General features: G+C 35.0%; 1 protein-coding gene across 1 annotated transcript in view; it reads left to right on the forward strand.

Annotated features, from left to right (window-relative positions):
* LOC121358848 (regulating synaptic membrane exocytosis protein 1-like) overlaps positions 1 to 24,647 on the forward strand; it is a 160,263-nt gene that overhangs the window by 71,205 nt on the left and 64,411 nt on the right. Inside the window, exons 21-25 of the mRNA XM_041477334.1 lie at positions 2,509 to 2,586; positions 4,710 to 4,781; positions 9,681 to 9,793; positions 15,329 to 15,358; positions 23,581 to 23,693. Coding sequence (XP_041333268.1) covers positions 2,509 to 2,586; positions 4,710 to 4,781; positions 9,681 to 9,793; positions 15,329 to 15,358; positions 23,581 to 23,693 — 406 coding nt within the window. The remainder of the gene's footprint in view (positions 1 to 2,508; positions 2,587 to 4,709; positions 4,782 to 9,680; positions 9,794 to 15,328; positions 15,359 to 23,580; positions 23,694 to 24,647) is intronic.

Raw genomic sequence — 24,647 nt, forward strand, 5'->3', positions numbered from 1 at the left:
TAGGATATGGAATCTGTAAATGGCAAGGTTTTTGAGATGGATAGACAGCAGTCTAATTTTCTGTGTGAAATCAGTGCCTAGCTGTGTTTGCAAGTCTTGCATGCAATCTGGTCACCAAAACCCAGTGTTGAGCAGTCAGGCACTGATGAGCACAGAAGGAATTTAAGCTACCCTCAATGCTGATGAGTGTTTGCAGCCTGTGAGTTCCAGATTTTCTCCGACATTAAGAGATGTTCTGAGAACATTGAGTTTTTTGCATATCTGTAGAGAGAACATCAGTGGGGGAATCAAAGGTGCTTTACCTTTGTTCTCTACTCTGTAAGTTTACATTTGTTCTGATTAATTCACATAGTAATTGCAGTGGGCCAATACTACTCAGTTGATTAATGTAAGTTTTTTCAAGATATGCTTATATCAATTTGACAACTGAAGTGTAGTGGCTGTTGGGGGATGACTGATGGATCAGCAGGGGTAACAAACTAACTGCTTATCACAGCTTTTGAATTACATTTCACGGATTAATTGACTTTGACAGACTTCATCTTACTCTTCATTTGAGTACCTTACAGATTTATATTACAAATAAGTCCAATTTGCATATAGAGTGGAATCAAGATCTGTTTCTGAACACATTTCTTAAATCTATGACTTATGCATTATTTCTAATTTTGATAAATTAATTTTTTGCAACATTGTATTTATTTCTAATAGTTATGAACATAAGTTTTGCTAAAAGTTTTGGCAAAATTGTTCTTCTGAAATTTGCTCACTTGCCATATCAGGAAGTGACTCCTTGATACATTGATGAGAAGAAGACATGAGTTATGTATTATTTCAATGTTAAAAATTTGCAAATGTTTGGTATAATTTATTTCTATAAAATATTTTGAAAGATAGTTTTTTCTATTGGATTTGATAGCATAATTCCTTGAAAGTTTTTTGGTTTTTTATATTAGAAATTAAGAAGTCTAAATGTCTAATGCCTACAGTGTAGACAGATGGGTATCTGGAGTCTGTGAAATTTAAGTGATGATAAAAACAAGGTGAATGAAAGCATTTAATGGTAGGTAAAATTTTTTTTCAGACTGTTTGTTTGGAAAAATCTGCATATAATATCAACATATAACCAAGACTGGATAAAATAAGCTTTTTTAAAAAGGAATTCTCATATATTTTCATTTAGGAGAAGTAGCTTTTGTCAGTCATGCATGCATGTGTAAGAATGCTTGTCCCAGAGTTCCTGAAGCCAGCTGCAGAGCAAATGCCCTCCTGGGACTTGCAGGTACCATGCAGACCCAGCCTTTAAGAAAACCTCAGTAAAAGTCAGGAAGTGTTGAACATGACATTCCTGGTGGCTTCAAGGCTACATAACGTAACACTCACTGCAAACCACTGAGGGTTCCTCCAATTACAATACAGAAATAAATAATTTAAAAATACTGGACACTGAATTGTATAAAAATGTTATATTTTCATTTCACAAGTACTAATTTTTCATTTCAGTAGGAATATTGTCAAATTTCTCTGTGTAGATTTGTTAACACAGATCTGGTAAATACACTGAGGCACATAGAACTTTGGAACATGAACTGTAAATAGCTTGTCTGTATAGAAAACAATATGTAGTGCTTGCCTAAATATGATATATATTGTTCAGTGATTTGGTGTGACAGTTGGAGGATTTATTATCTTAGAGAGAAATTTTAGCCTTTCCTGACTCTAATGGAGGTATAGATGCAAATATATTACAAAACTTAGATTATTAGTGAACCACAAATATTGCTGAGTTTTCTCATTAAAATCCAAATTTGGTATTTGAAAAAAAAAATATTCCCTTCATAGATCTTATAATATACTTCATTAAAAAGCAATAATAAACCGACAGGATAATAGTATTTTTTGCCAGATTGAAAGCTGTGAAATTCTGTGACTTCAGCAGAAATTAAAATTCCATGGAAATTCAGAAATATTCCTATACAGTTTTTATTAGAAGAAAATCTGATTCAGTTATTCTACTTTGCTCTTGAGTCACTGAAAATTGTTACTGTAGCAGACTGTGTGGCAATAGAACATGAAGGTGTCATCAAAATGCATGAAATTAGGAAATTTACTCGCATTTTCAGGAGAATTTCACAATATAATGACAAAATATGCATTGTCTTAAGCAAGAGGTTTTTTATATGTTTATATATTCTCAAGAAGGTTAATAGCACCTATTAAATAACAGTGCTGCCATTCAGCATGTAGAGCATAAAGGTTTTTAAAAATAATACTGTCATGGCTTTCATTCTATACTTCATTACACCTTAGAGTGTTGATCTTACATCTAAAATTTTATAGTGTTTGGAATAGGAAAATGAAAAATACAGCTTTTTTCAGTAGATAGTGACTTAATGCTTTTTTGTTTATATATTTGCCTGCATGTCTCCACCTTCACTGCATGTGACCATCTCTCTGTTTCTGCTCATTCCGTCCAAATTCACATCCATGTTTCCAAATGTTGTGAAGAACAAGGACGCTGGAGTCTTGCATTCCAAAACAGGACAGTGTAGACCACCTAAGTGCTAAACCTGGAGCAGCACAGAGGTATCCTTATTTGCTCAAATCATAGATCAAAGTAAAAGAGGTATTGATTATAGCATATTCTTCATATGTTCTGCATACTCTCACGCATTTTCTTTTTTTTTTTTCCCCTGGTTTTATGTACTAGTACATATGTGCATGTGTCATTCATGGATAATATTTTTTTCTCCTATGAAGTATGTTTAGGAAGTAAGTCAGAGCATGTTGAGCTAATTGGAAATGTACACAGCATCATCTTAGCCAGAGGGAGGAACCAAAAAGGAAACTGATTTTCAATAATTTCTAGTATGTGCTGCTCTCAAGGCAGCCCTGAGAGCAGAGAAATAAATGTACTCAGCTCATTGGTGCTGTGTATTACTGTGTTACTTGTCACAGCAAAGCACATCCTGCTCTTGGCTTTTCCATCCAACTGAAACCACTCACTATGAGCTCTTTCTCCATTGTATGCAATGTCACAATCTAGCGAGCAACATAAGGAGTAAGAGAAAAATAAGCCCCAAACAGAACCAACTGAACAGAAAATGAAGAGGGTGACATAATTTGAATGGTAATGCTGCTGCATACAGTGGATCTAGCCATAAGTTTTAGGGGCTTTGCTAACTATAGGCTTTAAGTAAAGCTGCAGCATTTATTATGTGCATTTTCCTCTGTATCCAATTTATATTTGTCCTGGTAAAGAAAAAAAATTGAAAAACAATGAGAATATACAAAAATTAAAATAGATTGAGGATAAAAGGAATTTCTGGTTTTAATCTGACATACTATTTTTTGTCAGAAAATACATTTTTTAAAATCCCACAAGCATCAGGTAGTGACCTCTGCTCATGCAGAAAGTATTTTGTATTTTGATGCAGTGTTTTCTTTTTTTGTAGAATATACTGCATCACAATAAAATGCTCATCAAATACTGCAGTGGGTAAAAATAATGAAAATACAGTGTGATTATGTTCTTTGGGCATAGTTTACTGTCACAGCTGTTTAGGTCTCTTCCCCTTCAGGCACTGGATTACTCTTTATAGCCACAAAGATTTAAAAGGAAAACATACTATTTTAAATATTATTTTTGTCTCTCTGTTTTGCCCACAGTAATTTATTTAGCCTAATACATGACATTGATTGTATCATTGCAAGATCATGCATGTATTAAAGTTTGTCAGCATTTCTGGTCTAGGATTGAATAATCATCACTCCCTGGTTTTACCGCCCCTGAAACACTGTATGCACTTTTAGTTCTGAAAAAAATAATACATATTGGTGATTTTCTGAGGTTTAAAGTAGTAAATCCTAATTTGTAAATACTAACATTACTATGGATAGTACAGAAAATTTTGGAACACAGGACTTGCAGAGATTTATTTATTATATTTATAGTCCTGGGTAATAATGGTGAAACGTGGCTTTACCTTTGTTCTTATATGTGTAGACTTCTATTCCTCTTCATTGTTATTATTTAATATCAAAGGGAGTGCTTGGATTGTCTGAAGTAACTAGTGCCTCATTATCCAAATGTCAGATGAATTCTGTAAAAGATTTGTGTAGGAAAGGAATGAAGGAGTGAAATAATTTCTAACTTATATTGACTAAGAAGAAAATAGAATTGGTTTAATCTGTTTTTAAAAACTTTAAAAGGTAATGGAATGAGATTTTTGAAAAAAACAAGTTTTTATTAATATGGTGACAGCCTTTTTTAAATCTGATATAATTAGATTTAAAAACAATTTTTAAATCAATTTAAACCTTCAAATAATATTTTCTTTCTGTAAGGTTTTTTTCCTGCTCTCTACTCTGAATTTGTTTCTCATGCTGTTGAGAGATGCCTTATAGGGCTATGAGGAGTCATTGTCTATAGTCAAATGCAGGCTGTGAAGTGGAAGCTAGTTGCAGGTTCAGTCAGGATTAATGTTTTCTTCCCTGGTTTGGTACCTCATAAGCTGCACACTGTGAGCCTCAATCAAACCTAATTAATGCAATGTCTCTCAAACCTAGACTTCACCAGCCTGTTTATGATGATAGTTGTCACTTTCTCATCTGCCAACTGTTTCTTTTATTACCTTTATAAATAATCTTCATGTTTCTGTATTCTTTTTCTTCTCTGTTTATTTCTTTTCTGACATGTCATTTCGCAGGCAGTCCAGAAAAGTGGAAAGATATAGCAGCCAAAAACAAGCTAGGAAAGGCCCTGCAGCTGAAGCAGAAAGGTAGGAGTGTTGATTGATGTGTAAGCATCTCTTATTATCAGTCTGATCCCAGATTTTGGAATACACCTCTAATACAGCTTTTTTAGAACATCTATGACAGAAAGCTATGTTGCTATAATTTACAGTATTATATGTTTTGTATCTGTATTATTATCACTTTGTTGCATACATGTGGAACTTTTCTGGCATTTTCCATCATTGCAGATAAGCTCAGTGGCAAAGACTGGAAGTGCTTTTCTGCACTTTAACACTGATTCTTTTTCAAAAAAATCCTTATTTAACTTTGAGGATGAAAAACCACAATTGATTATATAAATAGGTAGACAGCTATAACAGATAAATAATTCAAAATGCCCCTGATCAAATCAATTTCAATGTATCAACTTTAATGTATAAAAATTTTAAGTTACACATTTAAATATATAACTTCATAAAATTAATAGAAAGACTGGTACTTTTTTAATTAATTGAATTTTTCTGAATTTATATTGTCATTATATCTTTTAACTTTGATGTTACAGTAGTATGGGGTTACATGTTCAAAATCTTTAGAAAAAGTAGAAAAATAGAAAAAATATAGATATATAAAATAGAATAGAAATATATTAATATAAATATATTAATAAAATAGAATAGAAATATATAGAAATGATAAAGATATATGTGTAGAAAAAATAAAGGTATATACTGAATAATAAGTACATCTAGTTAACTTTTAAACCCTGTATATTGACTGAAGTATACAGGGAGGAGGGATGAGATCCTGCCTTTGTCAGAAATTGATTGATGTTATTTTGATTCACACAGGTGGAGAGTACATCTGTTTACATTGTGAGAGCTTTAAAACTCCCTTGAACAACACAGACATCTCTATTTTCAATGAAAATGCACATTATGTCGCAAAACTTAAGCACTTTTTTTAGTTTACTGCTCCTAGTCCCAGATAATTGTTCCTGATCCAAAAGTAATGGCTACATTTTCCTTGAGTCAGATGACTCTGTTGTCACAACAACCCAGGTGCTTTTTTCAATTTGAGTCAGAGAGATTACCTAAATGATGACTGAAATCCTTGCTATGATTGAATCAGGGGCTTTTGTGCCATGGAGATTACTAAAAACTTCTTTTTTCACTGTTTTTTCTGACTTCTGAAAACTAAATGATGCCTAAGGGGTTTGGCTCTTGGTAATTCAGCAATGAATCCAGGGAACAAGAGCATAGGGAAACACAAATTGTACTGCTTCTTTTTACATCTCCATGGTACCTGGTGTAGGTTTCTGTTTCCATAAAATGATTCACTAGCATTAGATGTGAGACAAAAATGTTTCAATAAGTCTGAATTCTGTAGTTCAGTATTCCATCATAGATGTAATATTGCACTAGTGCCAGAAAATTTTAATAATATGATAGGCAATGAATTTTCCTGTCAAATATAACTTGAGACTCTTTTTTCTTCAAATATTCATTTTTCTCTTACAATTGGGCTTTATTTTACCATTTGCAGATCCTGTCTACTATTAGTTAAGCAGATTGCTGGAATAACCTATCAACATGCTGTCAGCTTCTCTATAAGGCATTTCAACATGCTATGTAAGATTAAGTTTTCTGTGTAGTGTGATTGCTTAGGAAATGTACATAAAAGAGAGAAAAACTGCCTTTTGAATATAGTTTATAAAGCCTAGAAATTCTTCTAATTCAATGAGATAAGCCTTCTAGATAGGATTCAGTAATCTGTTCTGGAGGAGTAGAATTGATTACACAAAAATAACTTTCTGTTCTTTTATGAATGAGCAAAAAATTGTTTATCCCAATTCAAAAATGTTTTCTTTCAGCCCTAACCCTCGAATTACCATATGTGACATTACCTGCCATGTTTTAGGATACATGCAGTCTTGATCTGTATTTTCTATATTTGGCATAGGACACTATTCCAGGGCTGAGCTGGATTGGTGACTCTCACTTATTCTTAGTTTTTCTTTAGAGTTTCTTAGGTAGCAGCATGCCACTGAGGCATCAATCTGAAAGGAAAGGAATTTGAGTTTTCTTGTGTACTTGCAGAGCTGGAACCTCTGGGATTCCCCTGTAGGGCACTTCCAGCTGAATTAATAGGTTTGCTGCTTGCAGTGTCTCCTTCCTCTGTGAGGAACCAGGAGATAACACATGTACATGCTCATTGCAGTCTCACTGCTCACCAGGTAGCATTTTTTTCCCAGATTCCTCTTCTCTTTCTACTTCTTATCTCGCTTCTGTCTCATCTTCTCGCTAGCTTTTGTCTTCCATGCTTGTTCCATGTTCCTCTTTGTCTCATTCCTCTGATCAGCCATTTACAGGCTTCTTCCTGCAAGCAACAGATCTTTCTCCTAGGGCAGCAAGTCCTTAATGCCGTTCTAGTTATTCTTCAATTGCCTTTTGTCTCTCTTTTTATTTGCACCCCAAGAGGCATATTAATCTCGTTGTAATACCCCAGGTAATGCAAACCTTATGCCTGATTTGTCTTCATTTGAGTTAAGCAGATCCTCTGTCTTTTTCTTGGAAGGGGGGCATGTGTGTAAAAAGAGTATTACTGGAGAAGGAGATAAGTTTCTGAGTTGCAGGTAAGTCCTGTCCTGTTCTGTAATGGCAGGACAGACATCTAGTGTTTTGTTGGGCTCTCACATAAATTCCTGGATATTTAGCTTCTCAAAGGAAAAACATCAGAACTGATAACATGATGACTTTGTTAGATTGAAGCATTTATCCATAGGAAAAACAAACAAGAACTTTCTGGCGCAGAGTAAGGTCCATATTTACCTTATGGATGTTATGATGTTTAGACATCTGATGGATGCTTAAAACCTGGTTATGTGCAATAGTTGGCATGGATTACTTTTGTAGTCAGCATAGAGAAACAGAAATTTTCAGAAGTCAGGTCATCTTTATTATTGTAAGCATCTTTCAGAATCAGGAAATTCAGTATCTGCAAGAAGGTTATGGTTATCACTAGGGCAAGCCAGCAGTTAGCTGAAGAAATATTAGGATTTCAAAGAGAAAATACAAGCTCAAGCAACAGAATCTTCGGTTTTTATGCATTGTGACTGGTCTTCCACAGGGACTGTTACTGATGAAATTATTTTGAATCCAAACCTGTTTGTTATCCTTGGTAGGCATCCTTGTGTTATTTCATATATAGGGGCTTTTTTTAGGATTACTTATTAGTGTATGATAGTCATATGAACCAGACAGTTCCTTGGATGCCTTGACTGTATCTTGTGGGGAAGTTGTGCTGGGTGTTTGAAGGGAGATTTCATAAGTCAGCAGAAATTAAACAAACAAACAAACAAACAAACAAAAACCCAACACACCACCCCAAATGACGGCATGAGGATTGAAATTTCTGATGTAATTTCTGATTCAGTATTACCATTCACAAAAGGCTGCCCTGTTGGAAAGCCAAACAAGAGTAAAAAGGTACAGTTAGAATATTTTGGCACTCTACAAACTAGAAATGCTTCTGGTTATCTTTTAGTCTATGGAACTAGTAATAATTATGGTCTATTATACTAACGTGATCAATCACTTTACTGCATAATATTAGTTATACTTTCATTGATGTTCTTTGGAACTATATTTCTGTTTAAGTACTTACAGGTACTTAAATAGATTTTCTATTTCAAACTGTAAAGGAAACTAAGGAAATCACAGGTGTGCTTCCATATTGTCCTTTTTTAGGTCAGTAACTGAAGTGCAGTTAATATTTTTAATAAAAAGAAAAAGTGTGTTTTAGAAACAGAAATGCTTGTGTGGTAAACCCGGGTATTCATAGCCTACTCTGTGCTCCTGCTTTTGTTCTATGTTTTGTTAGCTCGTGTTTGCTGTGTTCACACAGCAAACTCTGATCTTACAGGCTGAGAGAAAATCAGTTGATCTACCTAGTGAAAGCCAACAGTATTTTGAAGTTGCACAAATGTGCTACTTTAAATTACAAATTATCTACTTGCAACGGGATAAACAGTGCTTGTGCACTATAGTGAGTGTGACATTACTGTAACTGGCAAGGGCATTTCACAGTAAGCTCTCCTCAGTAACCTGCTGCTTCTCATCTTGGTTTTACTTTCTCAAACCTTTTCCCTATAGTTATTATAAGTGCCCATACTTATTTTAAATGTTAAGGTTCCAAAGGTATTTGGTGCTTTACACTCTGAAACTGTATCTATGAATAAGGCATCAAGTAGCCAAAATGTTCTGAAACAGTGCTAGCTAGAATTCAGCCAAAGTGATTTAGGATATTTACTTAGATATGAAGATTAAAAGTCTTTTGCATGCACACACACCCTCCCTTTCCCCACCCCAATACAAATGTTAAATGTCTTTTTCCTTCATTTTGTTCTGGGAAAAAACATATGCTGTCCTATGGAAATAGATGCTTGCTGTCCAGTGGCCTTGTGCAATTATTGCATCACTGTAAAGGGAATACTAAATTTAATAAAACATAAAAGTGGCATTTTATATTGTCCTGTACCAGTGCAGGAGAATGTGTATAAATTGTGAGTAATAATCCTTAAGTGGTTCTTAGAAAACTGCTTTCCATTCAATGGTTTTTCAATATTACTTTATCAAAAAAAAATTCCCAAAATGACAAAAAACCCAAACCAGAGCAAACCCACAAATAAATGAATAAGTTAAACAAACAAAAAACTGAAAGAAAGTAGATCTTCTATGGCTGAAGGTAGTTAAATAAATTAAATGTAAGACCTTATAAGTTCACTAGGTATCTAGACCTGAATATGTGCATATGGCATAGACCAAATGCGAACTTTTTCAAACCCATCTTCAGTACCTGCAACTTGTTTTGTGTTTAAAAATCAGAATATAAAATGTGTCTTCATTTGCCTTATTTCGTTTTCATTTCAATTTCATTTGCAGAACTCATCAGCAAGGAAGTCCCACGCAGTCTCCTCCTGCAGACACCTCGTTCAGCAGTCGTAGGGGAAGACAGCTACCACAAGTTCCAGTAAGAAGTGGCAGTATAGAGCAAGGTATCAAATAATGAGCTTGTGATAGCTCAGACTCTTTGATTTCTTACCTTTCTTTAAGTCTTCTTGCATATCTATATGTCCAATGCTATAATTCTACCAGTAAAGCAATAGAAGAGAATGAAGGCTTCTTTGTAGTTTGGGAAATCCAGTGAAGTTTGACTGGTGTGTTATTACATGTGGTTTAATTGCCTTACTTTTCTAGTACCTTTTCATGTTTAAATTTTCTATTTGAGTAATGGTAGTTTCCAACATGTCTAGTATGTTATCAACAAAAACAAACAAACAAAATCCTGGGGCAAGGTTTTTTGACAGTCTTACTAATTTCTTATTTTGTGATTTATATTTATTGTTGTGCATTATTAACATAGATTAATAATAAATGTCACAGATCTGTTTTTCTTCTGGGGTTCGTAGTTCACTGAATAAACAATGAAAACAATTACCATGGGAAATGTGAAAGCACAGGTCACCAGTTCTTTCTTGCTTAAGAATAAACTGATCAGGCAAAGAGTGCTGCTTTTTTTTTCTGAAAAAGACAATGGTTATGGAAGAAGTTTCTTACATACTAAGATCAAATAAGGATGTACATTGCTATTTCCTTTTATGGCAACATACTACACACAGAGAATGAGCTGTTATGGTAAAATGAAGTAGCACAATGGATAGTATTTGTACATTCATGTTTTCTTCTGTGTTTAAAAAATCCTGTTTTCTCATTGACTACAAGCAACAATCGAGATTGCCACATACTAGAAGTTTTCTTCTTTGTGGAAATTGATGAAATGCTTATAATGATGAAATATTGTAATGCTTTGCAGAACTGTTAGCAGATCACATTCTCGAGCAGATAAAGTTGCTGACCATGACCACCTTATCATGGCAGATTACCAATGAGGTTTTCTTGTATGATGGCTTGCATTAATCTGCAATCAGTTTGCATTTATGTTAAGGCTTTGAGCTGTGATGACATACAAACCCCTGAATTAGCACATATAAAATGTACTCTTGTTTTATAAATGTGTTTATTTTGAATGACTAATATACTGATATAAGTGACTTTTATTAACTTTACACTTCCTATTCAGGTCCTCTTGTTTTGTAGTGGCTCTAGTACTGTCTGAATTATAGACTAGTTACAAACTACATTCAGAGTTTCTATTTCTGCATATTAGCAAGTTGGAAGTTTTATAGGGAAATGTAATAAGTAATGAATTTCAACTTTCTTCAATATTTCTACTTCAGTTCAGAACTTGGCACAATATATAATGATGAATTAGCTTTTAATTTAATTTTAATTTGGCTTTCTTTTGCATATTCATATATCATCTTTCTGCTGGTCTTGGTAACTGGTGTGTGAGAGTAAAATACCAGTTTATGTTTTGTTGAAGGCATTGGACATGAATGTAGAACTTACCATGAAAATGAGTAGAAATGGGATGTGTACTGAAGAGGAAAGAAAAAATGAAAGTTGAGCAGAAGGCCAAAATTATTCTAGGTTTATAAAGTTGTTGATGGCATGAACACGTGTAAAGTAATGCTGTTTCAGTGAACTCCTGTTTACACTTGTGCTTACTACGCTCGTGCCTTTCACGTGAAATGAGCAGGTGAGATGCGCCGTGCTTTGGCTGCTGTTGCAAATCGTGCCGCCTGTCACTGGGGCTGTTTCACAGCACATGGAATCAGTGCTTAAAGACATTTCCTTCTCTGCATGGTATTTGGTTTCGTCTGCGTGACTGACTTTGCTTCTGAAAGGGAACTTTTCTTACTTTACCCATGTTTAATGCTCTGTTCAGGCTCAGAACATTTGCAGAGGAGCACTAAATTGAATAGATTTTATAATATGTGTTTAAAAAATTGTGTCAGTATGTGTTGAAGTACATATACTAGTATGTCTAACTTAATACTACTGTTAGAAATTAAATTCACTAAGGCCACAAGACCGCAGTACTTGCTCTGATTTACAGTACCAGATTTTAATATTAGTTTCACCTCTATAATCCCTGACAAATGGGTACCAGGGTCAAATGTAGTGACCAGAAGTGATCCAACCTTAATGTAGTATTGAACTCAAAACATATTGAGGTCTGTAAAAGATTTGCATTAACTGTGCTTGGAACTGGTGTGCGCCCTTATTGATTTAAATTCACAGTCACTGTAGATACAGATGATGTCAAAATCTAGTGCAATATCCAAATGTCATTGGAAATATTTCAAAATGCATTTTCTTCCTACATTCTGATGGTCATCTTGACATCATGCATTTCAAGGAAAACCTGTATGATATGCCATAAAGTGTCATTTTTATAGTAAAGTACTTATTTACGTTCCATAAGAATCATGTTGTTTTATGAGGGTCAAATACTCATCTAAATATATACATCTATGAATCTAAATATAGATACATATATGCATTTAAGTCTGTTATGCAAGGCATAGTGATTGCTGAATAAAAATTGCATATTTATATATCAAGAATAGGCTTCTTATTTGCTCTCTTGCACATTCAGGAGACATAGAAGAATCCGGTGAAGTAATTTTATTACTCTTTAACGTCCTCATTATGGAACAAATGAGATTTAATGAAGGAGCGACTGACTGGTAGCAGTTTTCATGTGGAGAAACAGAGTGGTATTTTAAGTGCTAATCTCCAATCTTTAACTATCAATTTTAAGTGATCATATCCATGATCACTTACAATTGATTGGCTCACAATCACTTACAATTGGCTTGGCTGACGTATTTCAGACATTCCATTTTGTTGTCGATTTTAGAACTATACAAAAGCTGGTTTCCTTATCTCTACCAAATTATGTTGTCTTAGTTACTACTCTGGTTGGCAGTCTGAGAATCATAGAAATTCAACTTACAAGAAACCAAGGTAGTTTTACAAGGTCCTGAATAATACACATACTTTCTTAAAAAAAAAAATAAACAACTAACTCACAGGAGTAATTGTTACAGAGGAGACCAAAGTAGTGATCTTTATTCCATTATAGAAACAGAGTTTCTACTGATCAGGAATGGAAAAACAACCTTAAATGTAGAGGAAAAGGTCAAGTTTAAGGACTAAAACCTTTAAACAGTGTTATAATTCACACTGGAAAGAAAAAATGTGAAAAAAATAGCGGTTTTCTTGGTGATTATGTTCTGAAGAGGAGAGCAACTTTGTATAACTTTAGAGTGCAAGTGAGGCATAGTTATATTATATTTGAGAAAATACAAATTAAATAATAGCAACTTGAGGGCATGCAAGTTTTAAAAAGTGGTTGCAGTTAAGACTGTAGGCGTCTGTCATTTTTAGGCAATGTGATTTTTATTTTTATTACAGTCATATTCAAGGAAAACATAGTTGTATTTATTTCCTTTGCAACCCTGTCAGCAGTATTTCTTAGAATGCAAGATTGGGATGCTGTTGTATTGAAAGGTCTTGAGAAGTTTCAATATGGAAAATTAATCCTGTATAGATGTGTCTGTGTGTGTTTTCAAGACATCACAATTTAATAGTAATTTCCCTAACTTATGCTACTAAAGAAGTGGTTTTGATTTTTCCTGTGTTAATGGATGATTTTAAAAAAGGACCTAATCCTATGAAGATGTTTTGGCTCAGTGACTAAAGCAGTGAAATTCTAAGCCATGGTAAGGACAATGGTGTATTCTCAAGATATCATTTTGTGCTAGACTCTAAGAGGTTTGCATCACTGTATTTTTATTTGCATCACGTTTGAGTGGAACTGTGCAATTGTTAAGAGGGATGGGCATTCTGCATTGACTTTGCTTTTTAGCTGTTTCTGTAACAACTTTGTGGTGTAGCTGCATGGTTTTAAAATTATACTTTCGTATAAAGGGTACATCTGTGATCTTTACTCAGTCCGTCCTCTGTCATTGCAGCTGTCAAACATCACAGGGATTCTTGCTTGAATATGCTTTGAGGGTGGGTTTCTGCACTTTTGCATAATGGTTGATTGTTCTATTGATCAAGGAAGTGAATACACCAGCAGATAGTAGGGATTATATTATTACTTTAGCAAGTAAATAACAAAACAAAACAACACTGTTGAAATTAATGAACCAGCAATATAAATGTGCAGTGGCTGTAGTATAGCAACAATCTTTCAGAGGTAATTTGTGCAAAACAGGTCTTACTCCCTCTATCTACCTTCTATTTAGGTCTTTGGGTTTCTGTTACATAGGTTTGACAATGTAATTTCCTATTTCAGAAGCCACATAATGAAAGTAAGGTTTGTGGTAGTAGCAGTCTGTTTCCATGTAAAGAGCATCTGTAAAGCTGACTGGAGCAGTGGGGTTGTGTGTGTTTCCAGTGGCATCTGCTTGCAGCAGTAGGGCTCACGTGGGGGCACCGAGCGAAGCAAACGTGCATCCGGCGTTAGGTGTTGCTGTACCTTAGCTCATGTTGGAAAAAGCTGTGAACAGCACTTGTATGGAAGGTGAAGTGTATGTGTGTGTGTGTGCTGCTGCTGTTACATGAGGGAAAACTCCATGAACATAAAGACTCTGCTGGGGCTGAATGGGGACTACATATATAAAGTTCATGTGTGTGATATTTGTACAATGGTGACGTCACAGAGGAACAAGGTGTTTTGATGTCCAGTATTTTTTCTTTTAACAAATAAGAATCAGAATTTCATACAGAAAATCAGTATGTTGTCAAATAATACCTTGAGTTGCAAGTATCTTTTTCATTTTTCATATTTAACCAATTTAAGATCCCAAAAGAAAAAGAAGTGATAGTGAAAACAGTTCTGTGTTTGTGTACTTGATCATTGAAATGTCATTGCAGTGAGAGTGTGGTTGTGGTAATGGTAAAAGATCAAACCTTTTCAGTCAAAAAATTTTTCAAATCTATCAGTATAAAAATTGAGTGGCAGAAGAAAAAAAATAAGTCCTTTCGGTTTTAGATTTCAGCCTATCAGTGTTGTTTGTTTTGTCTCCATATTTCTGGTTTATTTTTAAATTATTAGGTGGCACTGCATATTTTGAGGCAGCTTGTGGAATCTTTACTCATGCTGAAGAGTATTTTTCTCAGCACTGCTAACTTTCACAAATGAGTTCAAGGCTCATAATCTTTTATGTTTTCCTTAAAAATGGATTTTTAATAGTCTGGTGGTTTTTGAGTATTATAGATTTCAGTTAACAGAAAATAAATTTGTAATACTCATTATTGGAGAAGAGGCTCCAAATAGTGCTGTGTGGTTCAGAAGTAAGAGTGATATTTAAAACAAGGTTTTTATGTCATTCACAAATTTGGGTATGATGATATTTCTCTAGTAGAATACTTAAAGATTCCACAATCTGGTTCTCTGTAACATCATTGTTCCTGTTAATTTTAAAGAAAAAGTCATAGGCTTTATTATTTGTCATGGTTTATCACTTTAATTTTCTACATTACTTTTACATATGCTGGAGTACTGCCTACTGTACATGCCATTGTCACATGTAACACATTTCTTTATCTAACTTTAAATTTGCTGATTTCTTTTTCTGTTTCCATCATTCCGTGCATTTAATTCATTGAAGAGCAAGAGAATTTTAACTCTTCCACAAAAGGTAAATATTTATGTAATTTTTTACAAATGTTTGGCAACTGTTGAGACTGGCTTTTCCTTCATTATACTCCATGTCAGGGTATAGGTTTTAATTAACAGCATTAATGTACAAAAAGGTTGTTTCTCAAATATCTCTATGCTATCTGATGCCCCTCTTTAGAATCTGACAATGGTTTCTCTCATGATTTCTCATGCTCCTATTGAAATGCAATATACTGGATTTAACAAAGGTAATCATGATATTTTACACAGCTCAGAAGGTGCTTGATTGAGTTAATGTTCACTCAAAGACTTCAGATTTTTCCTAAACTGTTCTTGAGTTCTGCACAGCACATGTTTCTAGTGATGCAGCCATGGTCCCTGGCAGCAGTGAAGGATGTTTCCTAAGTGTGGGCTTAGGAATAGTTAAAGGTGATGATGGTCAGAAACTATTTCTTATATGCAGAGACATTCTGAAGAATGAGCTGTGTCCTACTTGCAAGTCCCATGTCAGAAAGTTACTCCCGTTGTGGGGCAGGTTCTAGGGGCAGACATACAATGCTCACCTCCTATGAATTTATGCCTGTGCTGATACCAGAGAATTAGTGAGCTCAAACAACAGGTTTGTCCCACAAAGTGGAAACTGTAGTCTGTTACATCTCTGTCCAAGCCACATTGCAGAAAAGTCCTATTTTTTTTTCCTTTTAGCTGAAGGTAGAAATTACTTCAAAATCCAAATTGAAGCATGTAGAGAAAAAAAATTTAAAAAACCCACCCCACCCTTTTAATGTTAAAATCAAAATACTATGCTACATAAATATTACTAGCACTGATTAACATTTTTAACCTTTATACCAGAGTCCTGCTCATCTTGGGAAATTCTGATCTGAATACAGGCTTGGGTGGGTCACAGCCAAGCTGAGTTGAACTTGAATCAAAGTATTTCCTGCAACTACTTTACTTTCTGAAGGGATGAATGTTTAGGTAAAAATAAAGCAACTTCTCCACTAGGTATGAACTCCAACACCCATGTCAAACATACAGAAGTATGTTTTCATGATAATGCTACAAAGAGATTAAAAAGAAATATGTAACTTAGGTGTTAGCAATTATATGTTATTTTTGCAGTGTTTCGAATATACTATGAAATGTCTTAAGAAAGTGCTAAGAGTGGTTGATTTTTCAAATTATTTCTGTCTCAGTATTTATATTTCTCTCAAACAGGACAGTACAAATCAATCTTACCTGTTTGTTGATTATGCCTCTGTCAAGATTTGGGCTGCAGTGGATTTTTTTTGTTTAAAACAATGGACTTTATGCAGACAAACTAGACTGTCTCTAACAGGTTTGTAAAAGAACTTGTTTACACAAGATTTGGTTGGATCTGGCTCAATATCTGGGCATGTGTAGAAAGTGGTGGGATATTTACATGCACAGATTCCTCTGGCTCAAGGGAGCTGATGGCAGATGAAACCCAGGGGCTAAAAAGAGCTGGGCAAAAAAAGAGCAGCCAGAAGAGTGAAGTGCCAGCAGATCTGGGGGACCATAAATATCTTAATTTGAGCTGATTTACACTAGTAGCCCACTGTAACTTCTTACAAGAGGTAAAAAGAATAGACAGGTGAGTTAGAGATGAGGATGGGGGAGTTACAGGATGTTTTATGAAAGGAGACATAAATGTGAGGGAGAGCATATACTACAGAAGTGAACACTGACCATATGAGTCTGCAACACAGCAAACATCTGTTCCATGTAATCAATGGAAAAGGTTGCAATAAAGTCTTCAGCAGATTACGAAAATGCTGGGGGTTTTTTGCTGCCAAAACCAGTGGTTTGTTGTTTTGTTTTGCTTTTTTGATTTTCTTTTCCCCTAATTTTAAGAGGTCTGTGTTTGTTTTCTTGTTGTTTCCTTTTACATAGAAGCTTCTCTGTGGATCACCCCTGAAGCTCTTTGAGAAAGAACTGAATGTTGCATCATCCAGTTCAGGTTTCTATATCTTCCTTCTGGAGTGAGTTGTTAATCTCAAGGTGGCCACCATGCCTCTGTGTGTACTGAGAGATCTGAGCTCATCTCCCAGCTTGGAAATCTGACTATGTGCCTTGCTGTGCCTTAGTTATGACTGGGAGGAGGTCCAGAGAACTATCAGCTCCTATGGAAAGGAAATCCATGCACACAGTCTTGAAGTAGCTACAGTAGGTTCTGGTCAGGAAGAGCAGGGTTCAGAGCCATCTCCCTCACTATCTGCATGTTGCTATTATTTTTTGAAGTTGTTTACTCAAAGAAGTCGTAGAAAGTTCTTCATCTTAGCAACAAACTGATTTTTCAGTTTTACTTACCTTATATTTCAGAACATTTATCTGCTTGTGATTTTGTGTGCTTTTTAAATTTCATGGTAGAGTTTGCTGTGAATTTTTAAAGCCATGAAATGTATTGCAAGGATATTTTGTGTGTGCATACTGCAAATCTCATCCTGCAGGATCAGTAGAAATGAACTAGAGACTCTCTGTGTTATTTCTGAAATGGATCATCCTGGTCCAACACCAGTGTGACTTTTCTGTGCCACACAGCCATCTCTGCACTAGAGAACTCTCCCATCCAAATCTTGTTGCTGCTTTATTTCCTTGCCTTTGATATGGACATAAGTTCTGCCTAGGTTCTTCCTCAGCTGCCACTTCTCAAACCAGATATTTTTTATTATTTATATATAATTCCTTAAACCAGATAGTTATTTCCCCCCGATTCCCATCCACAGAGCATCTAAGTTGACAGATTAATTTCCTAGCTTTTGCTGTGTAGAAAGTCTGTGTGCATGCTTCTAGATGGCACTACAGCTGTAGCTGTTTGTCACTGTTCAACCTTTCCTCTTAATATGAAGACTGAAATTGAAGAATAGGTCAAAATCTCTTGTCTTCTGGAATAAGTGCATTCTTTGTTCCCCTACCTGAACCTGTTTGGTTTGCCTCAGAAGTATTGTTGTTATAAGTTTATGAGATAAATTTTAACTTCAACTTAATTTTCAGTACTTCATTATGTAAGAAATCTTTGTGTCATTTTAGACTTCTAGACCTTTTCTCTTAAAGTTTGCATCATAAAGGATGGATGTATGGTATATTCTGGAAAGAGTTGCAGCTATCTGAAATCTTGATGCCAGTTTCTTTGTTATGTGGCTTACTCTGATATTCAATAGTGCAGGCAAGACTTGGAGGTTTGCCAAGTCATAATGTTTGCCTGCACCTCCTTGTTCTGTCTTGACCATCTTGAATATGAAGTGCCTCAAGAGAAAAGTCTGCCTTTTTTGCAGACTTCATCGTTACAGAAAATGGTATGGCCAGTGCTAAGACATCCATAGGTTTTCTACCATCTAGAAAAGCACAGTGTGGTTACCAGTTTGAATCACAGACCATGTAATGTCACCAGTCATTCTGGCATTTAGCCCATACTTGCTTTCAGCAAGGATGTCCTTTTAGAAAGTTATTTTCACTTAATGAGTGCAAGGGATGGAAATTTGTTCCTGGGCTTAATCACCTGACTTTTAAACATATATCTTGTTACTTATCTGATTAACCTACCCTTTTTGAAATGTATGAGGGGATTCTTATTAGATATTATTTATTGACAAAATACACTGTTTTCCAAAATTTTCAGAATGTAGAGTCTCTTTGATGAATGTTGCAATATGAAAGAAGTGGATTTACAAAGAGTTAGAGCTCAAGAATAAAAAACTAGAACTAGAAAGGCAGCTACAGCATTTTTGCTGTTTCTTGCTAGTTCCTTGTTGCTGTCTGTTATACAATCCTCATTTAAATGATCCCACATAAGTTTCATGCATTATGCTGTTAGCCTAATAGATGGATGTTTAAGGCATCATGTCGTTTGGGAATTTTGTATCTAGCATGGAGTTTAAACCTCCTTTTAAACCTTAAAGGGAGAACTTTAGACCTTAAAATTACTTCTCTTTCTTTTGCACTGGCCACTACTATTAGTGCTGCTTTTGTAGCTCTCAATGATTTTCATAGGGTTGGTCTATTGTTGATGCTAATGCAAGTTTAATTTCTTATAAAGTCATATTTCTTGAATCGTTAGATTCATATTCTGTGGATAACAGAAATATGCCATATGACACATCTGTCTAGAAAGGTTTCATTAAAGAAAAAAGGAAAACTTTATCTGCCCTACTACATCTGATATATTAGTATAGTACATTGATTATTGTGTTATTTTTTACATAATGGAAAAGGTAGTGTATATTCTGAGCATTTAGGATTCTAGCCACTTCTAACTTCTCCCTCAGTTGAACATCATTTAGGGGTTGAAACATGCCCTTGGTAGTTTTCTGAGGTTAGTAATAAAGGTGAGGGCTGTCAAGTAGTTAGTGGCACCACATATAACTCTATAAATCTTAACATTATAGTCATATGTTAAAAGGAATGTGCCTAGCACATAAAATCTTAGTAAACAGGTGAAGTCTTAGAAAAATTAAGTGGCTATCTCCTTTAAGAAAAAACAATTGTTAGTCTGTCCTCATTTTCTTGGAGAGTAGATTGCAGGCTGAAAATAAGATCTGTAGCTATTTTCTTTAGTTTATTCCATGACTCTTTTGAGTAGTGTCCTACAGAATTGTATATAATAGACTACCCCCAGTTTTATTGCTGAGTATGATGCTATATGGTATGGAATGGTCCCTCTGGTCAGTTGGGGTCACCTGTCCCACCTTTTTCTTCTCACAGCCTCCTTGGGGGCAGGGGCAAGCCAGGACAGGGCAGGGGGCTGCAGCATGAGGAACAGAGAAGGTCTCGGTGCCATGCAAGCACTGCTCAGCAATTGCTGAAACACTGGTGTGTTATCAACACTTAGGCACAACTAGAAGAACAGGCAGCTGTGAAGAAAACTGCCTCCATCCCAGCCAGACCCAGTACCCCTGGGATTACAGGAGTCAGATGGGTTTAGATTAATGGAATTGAAATATAACATTTTGATTCCATTCATATGTGTGTCTCTTCTCTCCTGCATGGCTTGATTGTTTATGTACATCCTGTTGTTAACCTTCACGTGGTTTATTAGTAGTAAGCTTTGGCTGCAAAGTTGTACCCTTTATTTAAGCAGTCTGATCAATGAGTTCTGTCAATTACTTTTACACTGATCAATCTCACATCTGAATTATCAGCCCTTGAAGACATGAGAGTTACAGCTCTTTGAAGTGTGACTTCTGACACCAGAGAATAACACATTGGCACAACTGGTACTGATTGTACTTGTACCACTATTTTGAGAAACTTATGGTAAATCTTCATTTTTTTTTAATGCTAGAGCCACTCTAAAGGTCTTGAGATTACAGTGCTTTGATCTGTAAATTACTGTGTAGTTCTACCTCTCAAGACCTCCAGGAAAAGCACTCTGTAAATAGTGATGCCCTAAAAGAAAGCAGATCCATATTTTTCTGAGACAAGTTAAGTACTTTTTATGTCAAGTTTTTGTTACCTGTGGTAACCAGCCATGTTCCAAGAAAGCAATGTGATCATATGGTGTTGTTACCTATGGTTGTTACGGTTTTGCTAATGTGCTTTTGCTCCTGTGTTAGACTTTTTTCTGCTTCTCATGATTAACCTGTAAAGGTTTTCCCAAGCCACTAGTCAGGCAGATAAAATTTTCCATCACTCAACTAAGCTACATTTAACATATACTCAGATGGTAAATAAAGCTGGAAAGAGCACAGCTGGATTTTCTAGAGTAGTTTCATGCAACTGCATGCTTAGAAATAAATTCACAGCTAATTGGTGCTAAATTGCATTATACTTCACAAAATCAAATTTCTTCATTAGAGAATTTAGATTTACTTCACAGTGCTCATTAATTGTTCTCACATTCTTTGATATAGTCATATATATATAAAGGAAAACCAGAGCATAAATGTGTTAAGCTTAAGGATTTAAACATAACAAAAATCAAGAATCACAGAATTGAGACTGAATATTTACTCAGTCTTGACTGAAGTAGTAACCTCTGAAATAGCATTAAATTACATAACAGAATATCCTTTCCCAAGTACCATAGGTAATACAGGATAATATATCATATAAATTATTTAATATAACATACAGTTGACAGACTAAAGGACCTAAAATTCACACAATGAAATTAGAGAGTAACTCTAATCTGTGCACCATACACATGTAGGGCTAAATTTTTAAAGGGGTCTCATTTTTCCCTCTGATTTCATATCCTCAGTCTATTTCATGCACGTATGATAGGATTAAGATACCAAATTTTTTACTTCAGTCCCTAATTGATCTATCTTAATCCTTTCATATCTGTCCTTAAAATAAGAGGCCATCTTTAAAAATTTCACCTAAAGTGCTCAATTTTGCCTTCAGATACCTCCATGCAACTTCCATTGAAGTAATTGGAGCTGTGCCTGCATATCTGATGGTGGAACTGGACTCATTGCAATTAAGGTACACATTTACTGGCATAATTAGTCATCTGGAATAATTGCTGGGCCCAGTGTGACATTCTGCATGTGCAGAATTTGCTAGATTGGACTCTGCATTATGGGAGACTGAAGATAATGATAACTTTATTTCATGCCTTAGATTTGTAATTGTAGTAGAATTTTAATGTAGTTTGTAGTACTTAATTTTCTTATTTTTAAATAAGAAATGTGGAAGAAATTCACAATGATGCCTTTGTATATATTTTCATACCCAACCAGCACAGAGACATTCTATCATTTCCACGAGCATGTTACAAATGGTATGTGCAGGCACAATTGTGATGATTTGTGCAGTAGCTTATAGTTCAAAATATCCAATCCTGAGTGTAGTGCTTTTTTTTTTTTTTTTTTTTTTTTTTTTTCTTTTTTTTTTTTTGTTGGGAAAGGACAAAGTGTATAAGTAACACCATAAAAGCCACACATGAGAACTTTAGTACTTCTTAACTGAAAATACATGGAGTACTTATTTTCCAGTAATTTAAAATTATCTGTGTTTTGTGATTGCAAGTTGATTACAGGCAGCTTTAATATAGGTGTCTCTCTCCTGTCACTGATCTGGGGAGGGGCTCTTTCACTTACAAAATAGTTGTTTTGTAGAGAGCAATATAAATCCATGATTGGCACAAAAGCAGAAGATTTTGTGGACGTTGCCTCAAATAAAATTGAATTTGTGACACATAAAAAATTCCAACTTAAAAGAAGTTTTTCTGAGATGTTATAACCTGTTAAACCACAATGAACGTAGCGAATTCCTGTGATTTAGAATAGTTGCTGATAAATATTTTGGTCTAGTTATAGAACTGCTAAAAAGTGACAGTTTTCATGGTATTGATGTTACCTGTGTTGCTTTGAATTTAAAATGCTATGAAGCTTAAGAATAGCAGAATATATAGATCCCTCTGAAATTTATTTGCTACCACATAGGTTAAGTTGCTTGGAGGAAGCCTTGGCCCAGGGGCATTTGCAGCACTCTCTCTGTTAGTGCAAGGTCGAATGCCTGTGGCAGGCACAGCCAATATGAATTGCCATAACTTGTTCAAGTTGAAGAAGATGCTCTTTATAGCACCACAACTCCTTGAAAGGTGCAAGATACCTGTTTTTAAAGAAACACTGCCATATGGAAGTTGAAAACACAACAAATAATTATTTGAAGTAAAGGTGATTATTACAGAACAAAGTAGTGATTTTAAAGGAGGTCTTGTTAAAAAAAACCAAACTACTAGAAGATTACTGTGGTTTTGATATGACTGGTTGAATGGAGAAATTATTCCTCTCAAACAGTCTTAGCTGTGTTTCAAGATAGTAGGAGGAGTTAATTACTCCAAAAATAAATTTTAATACCTGTTTCATGCATTAATTGTTAGAATGCTACTGTAATATTTTCTATGTTTAAACAAGCACATGCTTAGATGATCATGGATTTACATCCCTTGCATCCAGAATATTTAACAGGTGTATCATTCAGCCTGCCACTTAAATTTTTTCAGTCTTTTCATATCTGTTGCACCAGCTTGATTATGTGTAGAAATTGGGATGTCTGCCCATTTTCAGGTAAAGACTCGCGCAATAAAAGTGGTTGATTTCTTGACATTAGTGTTCCTTTGTTCTGTGCTTACACCCTGCTTGTTCTACATGTTTGTACATTTCTTTGTTTTGTTGAAATGGAAATGAACTAAAATTGTTGCTAAAACCATTTGCTTTTTCCAAAACTTTTTCTCTATTTTTAATTGATTTCCATTGTGTGTTTTTGCAGCAAGCTTAGTAGTGGAGGAGCGAACGAGACAGATGAAAATGAAAGTGCACCGTTATAATCAGACATCAGGGTCTGGTTCTAGCCAAGAACATGAGCGTGAGCAATATACCAAGGTAAAGTCAGTAGTCTTGGAATGATACTTTGGCTTTAAAATTGAAGGCATAGACTTGTTTATTTAACATATTATGTAACCTTCAAGAACACTGTATTTTAAATCCTGACAGAAATGTTTTCAAATAACAGCTTTTTAGCATCACTTGTGCCCCCATCTGATGTGTATTAGTCTTTGACATCAACTAAAATGAATCTGGAAAAACCAATGTGCTTAAAAACTTCAGGAAAGCTTTTCAGAATTAAAAAGTTCAGGAAAGAAAGTTCCTTCAACAGCTGTTAAAAAGAGGCTTATCACATCTAGCTTATGAAGTTGTTAGATTTCCAGTCCCTGGAGTGTGGAAAAGTAGGGCCATGAAGGAGTAGGTTGGCCCTTGTTCCTGTCTGATGTGGAGAAAGCTAGACAGAACACTTCCAATCCCTGGAGTGTGGAAAAGTAGTAGAGCCATGAAGGAGTAGGTTGGCCCTTGTTCCTGTCTGATGTGGAGAAAGCTAGACAGAACAAGGTCCAATCTCACGCAGATGTTCACATATTTGTATAATGTTTTTGCATCCTAATAGTGTCAGAGATAAATTATTTCCTTTCTTGAAGTGCCTACTGATTACTGTGGTTTCCTTTTCTAATAAAAGCATAAAGAATTTCTGTGATAATAGCATATATTGAAATTACGTTAACAAAGTTGTAAAGAGGGATTTTGTTTTCTTGATAAGGCTAAAATGATAGACCATAACTTTGTAATTTAAACTCTATAGGGTTCTAAGCAAACTGATGAAAATGTCTTGCACATCTGCACTGCTGCTTACAAATCAAGCTGTGAGGAGCTGGATGCTCCTGAAGATACAGGTTAAAATAATGTATAACTGAGGTACTCATCTAAAACAAAATCACAAATTTACTTAGGAATGGTTAAATAGGAAATCTGACAGCTAAATTTTAATACCTAACAGATTTGAAG

Source organism: Pyrgilauda ruficollis, unplaced genomic scaffold (assembly GCF_017590135.1).
Source record: "Pyrgilauda ruficollis isolate IOZ18807 unplaced genomic scaffold, ASM1759013v1 scaffold40, whole genome shotgun sequence".
NCBI lineage: Eukaryota > Metazoa > Chordata > Aves > Passeriformes > Passeridae > Pyrgilauda > Pyrgilauda ruficollis.